Source organism: Poecilia formosa, unplaced genomic scaffold (assembly GCF_000485575.1).
Source record: "Poecilia formosa unplaced genomic scaffold, Poecilia_formosa-5.1.2 Scaffold731, whole genome shotgun sequence".
Taxonomy (NCBI): domain Eukaryota; kingdom Metazoa; phylum Chordata; class Actinopteri; order Cyprinodontiformes; family Poeciliidae; genus Poecilia; species Poecilia formosa.
This window is the reverse complement of record NW_006800670.1, coordinates 130,782-139,505: the sequence shown is the minus strand read 5'-3', so window position 1 is coordinate 139,505 and position 8,724 is coordinate 130,782. Positions and strand designations below refer to the sequence as shown.

The window sequence follows — 8,724 nt, the reverse complement described above, 5'->3', positions numbered from 1 at the left end:
GCCCGGTCCGACAGGTACCAGGACCCGGACCCGGTACCAGGTACCAGAGCCCGGTCCGACAGGTACCAGGTACCAGAGCCCGGTCCGACAGGTACCAGGACCCGGACCCGGTCCGACAGGTACCAGAGCCCGGTCCGACAGGTACCAGAGCCCGGGTCGATGCTCACCTTCTCGTGAGCTCTCCTCTGCTCCGGGTCGTGGGGGTGGAGCACCTGCAGGCGACACACCTCACACAGGTCACCATGGAGATACGGGCAGCTGTCGCCATAGAAACAGTGTCCAGCAGCGGCGTACGGACAGAGCTGATAGGCTCCACCCACCGCGTGAGGCTCTGCAGGAAAAAGGATGGGTAAAAAGGAAGTTGTCATCAGCCAATCGGATGGCTCCATTCAGGACCCACCTGGTTCTGGAGCCGACCCGTCCAGCCCGGTTCTGATGGCTTCCACGTAGGACTGCGGAGTGGCCGCCGCCTCCGGTACCGCTGGGATCGGACCGTCTGACAGGCTGCCAAAGGGCCGATCGCCGCACAGTGCTGAGGAACAGGAAGGGGCGGGTCACACGCCGAGCAGCACACCTGGACTCACCTGTCGCAACACCTGGACCCGACCCGCAAGCAAACCCACGGTACTATCAGAACCCAGGAGTTACCAGATTATTGGGTTCTGGAGATCTGAATTTTGTACAATTTTGATTTTTTTTCCACCTGGGTTTCCACTGTTCAGAGTGATGTCATCACCCAGGGCGGCCATCTTGTTTGACAGTTTCTGTTTATTTGGATTCAGGTAAACTCTACATTCAGGAAATGACTTTTATTTTAAATTAAGAGAATAAAAACAAGAAAGCAGTCGTAATTTTAGGAGAATAAAATCTTAATTTTATGCAAACACAAAAAATTTTAAATTAAAATGATGAATGTTGAGCATCTTGTGAAGTTATACTTTGGTGTCAGTTTTACAGATTATACTTAATAAACACGTCAGCATCAAATTATTTTCAGTAGCTGAACCTTGAGTCGATTGGTCAAACTGAGTATTTCAGAGAATAAGGAACTAATCAGATCTTTTCTACAGAAGCTTTTTTTCTCACTAAATTGACTTATTTCTTGTAATTTGATGATGTTTGTTCTGGTGGAATTGTGTCTTTTCTGCTAATATTATGACTTTATTCCCATAATTAAACAGAAATTCTCGCACTCTGATGCTGATCCAACTGACAGATGGAATGATTGAAATAAAATCCACTTTTTAAAAATATTTTCTGGCATTTGCAATTTCTTTTTTGGAAAAGAAAGCGAGAAAAAAAAAATCAAGTAAAATTGAGTCAGTTATGAAAAAATCTGCAGCAGCTCAGGTGTGTCCTTACCTCTGTCCTTCAGGACCAAAGGCTTCTTCCCTTCACCTCTGACTCCTCTGCCTGCACCTGCTGGGTCCGCAGAAGCTCCGCCCCCTCCTCTCATTGAATGTTTCACGTGATCATACCTGGACACACAGCACACCTGTCATGTACCTGGAAGGTTAGACAGGTCAGCTGTCAGGGGCAGGTGCACCTCACCTGCAGCGCTCTCCGTAGGCGCAGGTTCCCCTCTGGTAGTACTTGCAGATGGTGGACGGTTTGCTGTTGTTCAGGTCATGAGAGAACAGGCAGTTGCTGCCCTCCCTGCAGACTCCGTGGAGGAAATATCTGCAACAAACCTGGACACGTGACTCACCTGGCAGTCACCTATTCAGTCCACTCAGGTACATTCAGACAGACCTTTGCTAAAGATTGGGTCATTTAAAACTGCAGTATGTAACTTTTATAAAACATTTTTTACACATTTGTTTAAACTGTCACCATGTTGTGGCAGTTTGGTGTGAGACACAATCTGTAAAAAACATTTAGTTCCTCTGCTTTCTCCCAGTAGCAGTCTGGATTACAGTAAGTCTGAAGAAGCCTCTGACTGAAGATACTCCTCTTTTCCACAACAGTCTCATGAAGCGGATGGTCAGGGTTGGCCATCATTTTCTTGATTTTAAGAATAATATCCCACCCACCTCTGCTATGCTGCAGCTAGCATAGCACGTTATGAATGCTCAAACTAGTAGCGTATCCTGTGACTGTAAATTGTTTCTCCGCCACTGGAACATTTAGCAACAAGTACATAAAGTTGATTGACTGCACTAAGCCCCTCCTCGTGGCTCTGATTGGTTGTTTGTGGTTAGTAGCGATTCATTTCTTCCAGTAGCTCAGAGATCGATATTTTTACAGATTTGACTTTAACAAACTGTCACAAAATGGCGACAGTTTTAACAAATACGTAAAAAACATTTTCTTTATAAAAGTTACATACTGCAGCTTCAATCTGCTCAGAACCAGAACTTTATCTGAGACAGTTACATCTCCGATCAGAAGAACTGCAGAATGAAACCGGTTCCGATCCGGTTTAATTGGACAGTAGAGGTTCGGACGGAACTCGACCTTTTGCAGTCACACTAACTGGACCGAACCGGGTGGAAAGAGCACCAGGATCGGAACCAGACGCAAGCAGCGATGTTCTGCCCTAAACTATAGTTTCCATGGTAACGGCAGGACTCGGGCAGCTTACTGATCAATCGGCTGATCAGATGAATAGCTGCGCATGCTCACACAGGTAAGCATAGCCAGCGGCAGAGCTAGCGGCTAAAAACATTAGCTTTACGGCAGCGCGTGCGCAGTGACGGTCCTGAGTTAGTCGGACTGGTAGCTTAAAGACAGAGACACAGCAAAGAGCGCGCGCTCACCTGCAGGTCACCTGTCTGGTGCTCATCTTCTTCGTCGTGGTCTGCGATCAGCTGCCGGAAGTGTGCTGCTGGTTCTCCGCTCTAAGAGCTCCGGGAGTAAGCAGCAGAAGGAGGAACGTTCCTGCAGCTGCAGAAAATAGCGCCATCCTGCGAATGTTCTGGTCCAGTTCTGGTCCGGTTCTGCTCCCGTGAATTCATGTTATCCTGCTGTGATTTTAACTATCCAAAAAGGAGCTCTTTGATTCCAGATTGACCCAGTGTGTGTTACTGTTTCTGGTTCTGTCTCATCAGCCCAGGGAGGTTCGGTTTCAGGTTGGATGTTTTCTGCTCTCACCTGGCGGACTTTCACCTGTTCAGGTTTAGGATTACTGATTTGTATTCCTGGAGGTTCTGGGTTCCGGCTCTGGTTTGTGTTTCAGGTCACAGGCTGTTGATTCTGTTCCAGATTCTTTTGGATCAGAACCTAAAACAGAACCATAACTGTTCTGTCTGCGTGGTCCAAATCAGCTGCTAAGCTTTATATTCACCAGCTTACAGAAAAAAACCTGATTATCTTATTTTAACAGTTTATAGCTCTTTATTCAATTTAATTTATGTAGATATTAATTGGTCTTGGGTAACAGGTGGCGTGCCACAGCTCACCTGTTTGGTACTAATGAACCAAACAGTCATAGTTTGACTGGGAGGAAGCAGGGCTACCCAAAGAGAACCCATTCATAATAACTCCATGCAGAAAGGCCCCAGGCTGGGATTCCAACCCAGGACCTCTATGCTACTTCCTGAGGCACCCTGGAGGAACCTCAAGGGTTCCTTGGATTCATGTACTTCAATCCCCAAGTACACCAGGGACCCTCATGTACCCCTAATGAATCCCCTGACAAATCCCCCCAAAGTCCCTGAGGAACCCCAAGGTTCATCAGCCACCTGATGAACCGAACCCTTCAGGAACCCCTTAGACTTTCCTGTTCCTGGACTTCCTGAACTCAGGGTATTTCCTGGGTCCAGCTCAGGTGTGCCAGTTTACCTGCAGACAGAGGATAATTTCACCTGTTCCTCAGAGATGATGAATGGCTGAAGAGGAAAGTGTGACATTTGACCCCAGATGAGTCTATCTCTGTCAGACTCACCTGAGCTCACTGATCAGATCGCCGTCTGACAAGTGAGACGGAAAATATTCAGTGAGAACCAATCAGGAGGCAACACCTGGAAGCTTCCTGTTTCAGCTTTCAAGTCAGAATTTTTCTGCGGGTTTGGGTCAGAACCAGAACACCCAACCAGTCTTCAGACCTCAGAGTATAAAGCTGAACACGTCCTGCTCTGTCCATGTTTCCATGGTAACAATGCAGACACAGTCCAGAGGTCACCTGCTCAGACTGACTCACCTCCAGGTGAAACAGGTCACATGACCACCTGCCTGACACCAGAACACCTGATAGGCTGGAGCCAGGTCTGTGATGTCATCTGATAGGCTGTATCCAGGCAACCAGAGGAGGAGGCGGGGAGAAGAAGCTAAAGAGAGGAGGAGGAAGAGGAGTGGGTCAGACTGCCAAGCAGCTGAGGAGGAGATGGAGCAAAGCGTCATCCACCTGAGCCACTGCCAGAAGGAGATCTTCTGCTTCACGGTGCCTGAGGTGTGTCCGAGCTGCGGGGAGGAGCTGAAGGGCCGCAGACTGCATGAGGCACCGGTGAGTCTGCCGTCCCCCTTCACCGATGGACACAAGACCTCCTGCTGCCTGCTGGTCGCTCCTGCACACAACAACCAGGACAGGTAACAGCACATCTGCACAGTTACACCCAGGATAGCCTGCAGAAAACACTCAGCCAACAGCTGTTAGAACCCATTAGAACCAGCATCAGTCTGGATTGGTGGGTGATGAGGTTTCCTGTTAATGCTGGTCTGGAACACCTGAGCTCTTTACCTGAAAACCTTACATCAGTTACTTGCAGGTGACTGGTTTGCAGGTCAGAAAACCAGTTTGGAGTATGACACCAGTCTAACCAGTGTGTCCTCCTCTGTCCCTCAGAGACTTTACTGGGACATCAGACCTGCACACTGGCATCTCCAACACTAAAGGTATGAACCTGAGACAAGGGCCTTTGTCCAGGTAAGGAGGCCTACAGGTCACCTGGGTGATGCCACCGCTCTGTCTCACCTGACTCTGTCTCACCTGTATATTTATCCAGGTGTTGTTTATAACTACACTCAGGATGGCGTGCGGCGAGATCAGAGTGGGTGGAGCCACTGTGTCAGCGTCCCCCTGGTCCGACCCGACATGTTCCACCTGCTGGCTCAGTGGGACCAGTACCTGGAGACGTTCTCTGAGGGACCCGCCTGGGACCCAGTGTGGCAGAAGTAGGTTCCACCCAAAGCCCCTGTCTCACTACCTGTCCTCTCTGACTCACCTGTCGGTCTCTCAGGTTCCATGAGGAAGACCACAACTGCTTCAGCTTCTGCCTCCAGTTCCTGAACGGCGTCCTGGCCATGGAGGGTCGCGGCACTCTGAGCCGGGATGACTTCACCCGCTGCTTCATCCTGCCGAGGATGAGGAGGGTGTCAAAGTACACCACGCTGATCCGGCACCTGCAGGAACACCAGTACTACCTGGCAGACAGGCAGGAGACACTGGGATACGGGCAGGAAGAGTCGGTCGCCACCAGTTAAACCAATCAATCCACCAGTTAAAACAACCATACTACCAGTTAAACCAGTCTCAGTATTGTTGAAGCTAAATAGTTGAAACAGCAGCCTGACCACTAGTTAAATCAGTCTGGTCAACTGGTCTGTTTTGGTGTGACATGAATGTTTATTTATTGTTTGTAAATAAAGGTGAATATTTTCATAAACCTTAACAGAGTTTCAGACATCTGTGTTTTGGATGAAGCATCTAAAGCAGGAAGTCTTTCCACCAATCAGGAAGAAGCTGAGGTTAGAGGAGGAACCAAAGAGAGAGAAGAGTTGGTTCCAGCAGCTTGAATGGACTGGTTCTGATCTGAACTGGGTTTGTGGACTAGAAGTAGAGTATTGTTCTTCATGGCAATTACAGATTATTGAGCTGAGCTTTATTGATTTCAGCTAAAGAAGGATGGAGAGAAACCGTTCTCGGTTCCCTCCCGGGGAACGGAACCGAAACCAGAACCACCCGAAACCCTGGAAGTATAAGCAGGTGGAGTAATAGTTCTGGTCTCATTAGCAACCGATTAATATTCTGTAGAGGCGAATTATCCAGCAGATGGCAGTAGAGCAATTATTTGGACGCAATCAAACCGCAAAGAAGAAGTTCCGAATGGAGTTTCCAGCCGGACACAGTTTTTGTAACACCGCCTCAGCTCCCACGAACGAACCACGGCGTTTAAACTTGAGATTGGACCCAACTCTGGCCGCCAGGAACCGGCGGAATGCAGGCGGAGTTCCGGCCTCCTCGGAGGAGAACCCGGGTTTATGAGGACTACAAGGCTCCGCTGCCGCTGATCCGGAACCGGCAGGACAGGAAGCATTACCGGGGGGAGCTGGTCCACCAGCAGGTTCTGGTCTGCCATCCGGACCACATCCAGAGCATCCACAACCAGGTCAGAACCAGATCCAGGTTCAGTAGAACCAAGTATGAACCAGCAGATGCAGGTCCAGGTTCAGATCCAGTAGAGCCAGGTCCAGACATGGTCTGTGTAGCTTCAGATGGGTTTTGCCCTTAGTATCGTCTCTCAGGCTAAATGTGTTTGTCGTTTTAGGGCTACTTTGGAAAAGGGGTTCTGTCCAGAGCCCGACCGGAACACAGCATTTCCGACCAATGGGAGAGTGAGTTTCCACCCACACAATGACATCATCTTCAGTCATCCAATCCGTGCTGACCTCTGTTTTCGTCACAGAACACAAAGGTGTGCTTCTACCTGTCATCTCTCAGTCCAGGTACCTGACATCACATCACATCACATCCTGTCTGCTTACACAGTGACATCACATCCTGTCTGTGGTGATAGTGTCACATGTCTGAACCTCACAGGTATGAAGAGCTGCTCAGGTGGGCAGAGGCAGAGCTTTCTTCTCAGCGATTGGATGAAGAGGCGGCCAATCAGACGCTGCTGGCTCTGACTGAGACTGTGGAGGAGGAAGAGGAGGAAAATGGAGCAGAAGAAGAGCCAGGGGGCGGAGCCTGTGTCCTAATGAAGAGGCTAGGGGCGGAGTCAAAGCCAGAGGACAGAAACTGCAGGTAGAGTTCAGCACCCAGAGAGACCGGTTCTGAGGCAGAACCAGACTGAACCTGTTTCCTGTCAACGTTCAGGTCCGACCCACAGAACCTAGACCAGGACGTAGAACCCAACTCTGACTCCGACTCTGAGACCAGTTCTGGTGTCCGTGTTCCGGGTCCTGGTTATGTCCTGGTGGACCTGGAAGCTCAGGTGGGTCCTCACCTGAGACAGTGGCTGCTGGTGTTTCTCTGCTGCTGCTGTTCATTTCTTGTTATTTCCATGGTTACAGGATGGAGGCGGAGCCAGGGAGGTGAGGCGGAGTCCTCTGGCTCTTACAGAGTACCTGCAGCTGAGCCTGGAGGAGGTAACACACCTGAGTCAGCACAACAACTACGCAGGCAGTGAGACTGATCTACTTGCATATTTCTATGAGAACGAATGATAATTCGATTTATGTGCATTTAAGTCTTGCAAACGCTCATTGAATAGCACTCTCACTCAGCCTAATCTAGGCTAAAACCAACCAAACCAGCAGCCAATCACAGACGAGTCTTTTTCATCCAATCAGTTTTTTCCTAGGAAATACTGAAAAACAACCAATTAGTGCACCAAAAGGCCAAAATTTCACGCCTAATCTGCTCACCTGTCTGACCTGCAGGCCTTCTTCCTGGTCTACAGCCTTGGCGTTCTGTCTGTCTACCAGCAGCAGGTGAGGCTCTCATTTGGACCTCTGATGCGTTTTGTCAGGATGTGACCTCATCATCTCTGTCCTGTCTCTGTCCTGTCTTCTGATTGGTCAGGAGCCCCTGTCAGTCGTGGAGCTGTGGAGGACGTTTCGGTTGCTGCGTCCCGACTTCGTCAGTTCATACGCTGCGTACCATCACTTCCGCAGCAGGGGCTGGGTCCCTAAGGGAGGAGGCGGGGCCAAATACGGCGTTGATCTCAGTAAGGCTCAGTGAACTCTGAGCTGTCAGTCAGAGTGCAGGGAAAAGCTGGAGCTGTTCCAGGCCCTGGATCAGAACCAGGACACATTCTGCTAGTTTGTGGACTTATCAGGTGTGTTTTCTCATCTGGTTCTGGTTTCAGTGCTCTACAGGAAGGGACCACCTTTCTACCACGCCAGGTAACGCTCACCTGTTCTGGTCTCCAGAAGTTCGCTCTGTGTTCAGGTGAAGGTCAGACATGTTGTCTCTTCCAGAGCCGTCTCGTTCCGCTCTGGGTTGGGAGCTCCTGACGGATCATCCCGTGTCTAGTTTCTGAAAACGATTAGAAATGCTGCAGAGGAGGGCCTCACAGATTGTCCCTGTCCTCTTGCCGTAGCTACTCAGTGGTGGTGGAGAGGACTGGTGAATCGTTGGGGGGTGCGGCGCTGCGCCCGTTTTCCTGGCGCTCTCTGGCGGCTCTCAGCAGGATCACAGCCAGTGTCTCCAAGGTAACTGCTCCACCTGTCGCTGCTACCTGGTGCTGCTGTTGATCTTTCTTAATGGTGGATCCTGATTGGTTCCCAGGAGTTGATGCTATGTTACATCATCTACCCAACTGACCTATCAGAGGATGACCTGGATTCACCTGTGTGCCTGAGCAGATTAAAGGTTCAGGTAAAGATCAACTACCTGTCTCCACATCACGAGTTACCATAGTAACTGCCTGTGTTTTTTTTTTTTTTTTCAAACTTACTTTATTTTGAACAAATAACATTATAAAGAAAGATCTTCAACACAATAATTAATATTTGATTGCATTAAACAAAACATTATAAACAGAAATAATGGTTAAAAAA

At 49.3% G+C, this 8,724-nt stretch overlaps 3 protein-coding genes across 5 annotated transcripts in view; 2 read left to right on the top strand and 1 right to left on the bottom strand.

Moving 5' to 3' along the window:
- Window positions 1-2,846, bottom strand: part of mkrn2 (makorin, ring finger protein, 2) — a 5,857-nt gene extending 3,011 nt beyond the window's left edge. The window contains exons 1-5 of one of the 2 annotated variants that reach the window (XM_007542831.2): window positions 2,760-2,846; window positions 1,552-1,680; window positions 1,363-1,478; window positions 401-532; window positions 168-331 (exon numbers count right to left, since the gene is read on the bottom strand). In XM_007542831.2, coding sequence (XP_007542893.1) covers window positions 168-331; window positions 401-532; window positions 1,363-1,478; window positions 1,552-1,680; window positions 2,760-2,785 — 567 coding nt within the window. In that variant the 5' untranslated portion in view covers window positions 2,786-2,846. Of the gene's footprint in view, window positions 1-167; window positions 332-400; window positions 533-1,362; window positions 1,479-1,551; window positions 1,681-2,457; window positions 2,715-2,759 lie in introns of those variants that run through there. The other variant, XM_016666497.1, reaches the window with a different exon arrangement.
- On the top strand, window positions 2,833-5,609 carry LOC103131236 (MKRN2 opposite strand protein). Of its 2 annotated transcripts, XM_016666498.1 has the most exons (5): window positions 2,833-2,914; window positions 4,228-4,527; window positions 4,784-4,833; window positions 4,944-5,112; window positions 5,178-5,609. In XM_016666498.1, coding segments are annotated over exons 1-5 (765 nt in total). In that variant the 5' UTR covers window positions 2,833-2,912; the 3' UTR covers window positions 5,422-5,609. The 2 variants fall into 2 exon arrangements, with proteins under 2 accessions (XP_016521984.1, XP_007542895.1); XM_007542833.2 differs by lacking the exon at window positions 2,833-2,914 and having other exon boundaries at window positions 4,199-4,527.
- A 100-nt stretch (window positions 5,610-5,709) lies between these two features.
- Window positions 5,710-8,724, top strand: part of tsen2 (TSEN2 tRNA splicing endonuclease subunit) — a 4,612-nt gene continuing 1,597 nt past the window's right edge. Inside the window, exons 1-11 of the mRNA XM_007542835.2 lie at window positions 5,710-6,326; window positions 6,486-6,552; window positions 6,624-6,663; window positions 6,758-6,964; window positions 7,037-7,154; window positions 7,234-7,308; window positions 7,603-7,653; window positions 7,745-7,889; window positions 8,031-8,067; window positions 8,265-8,376; window positions 8,453-8,542. Of these exons, the coding sequence (XP_007542897.1) occupies window positions 6,156-6,326; window positions 6,486-6,552; window positions 6,624-6,663; window positions 6,758-6,964; window positions 7,037-7,154; window positions 7,234-7,308; window positions 7,603-7,653; window positions 7,745-7,889; window positions 8,031-8,067; window positions 8,265-8,376; window positions 8,453-8,542 (1,113 nt within the window). The 5' untranslated portion in view covers window positions 5,710-6,155. The remainder of the gene's footprint in view (window positions 6,327-6,485; window positions 6,553-6,623; window positions 6,664-6,757; window positions 6,965-7,036; window positions 7,155-7,233; window positions 7,309-7,602; window positions 7,654-7,744; window positions 7,890-8,030; window positions 8,068-8,264; window positions 8,377-8,452; window positions 8,543-8,724) is intronic.

Bases quoted from the DNA above. Each gene is read 5' to 3' on its own strand.
- LOC103131236 (XM_007542833.2), top strand. From the start codon at position 4,214: ATGTCATCTGATAGGCTGTATCCAGGCAACCAGAGGAGGAGGCGGGGA. The intron at 4,834-4,943 runs GTATGAACCTGA...ATATTTATCCAG, and splicing joins TGGCATCTCCAACACTAAAG to GTGTTGTTTATAACTACACT. The intron at 5,113-5,177 runs GTAGGTTCCACC...TCGGTCTCTCAG, and splicing joins TGGGACCCAGTGTGGCAGAA to GTTCCATGAGGAAGACCACA.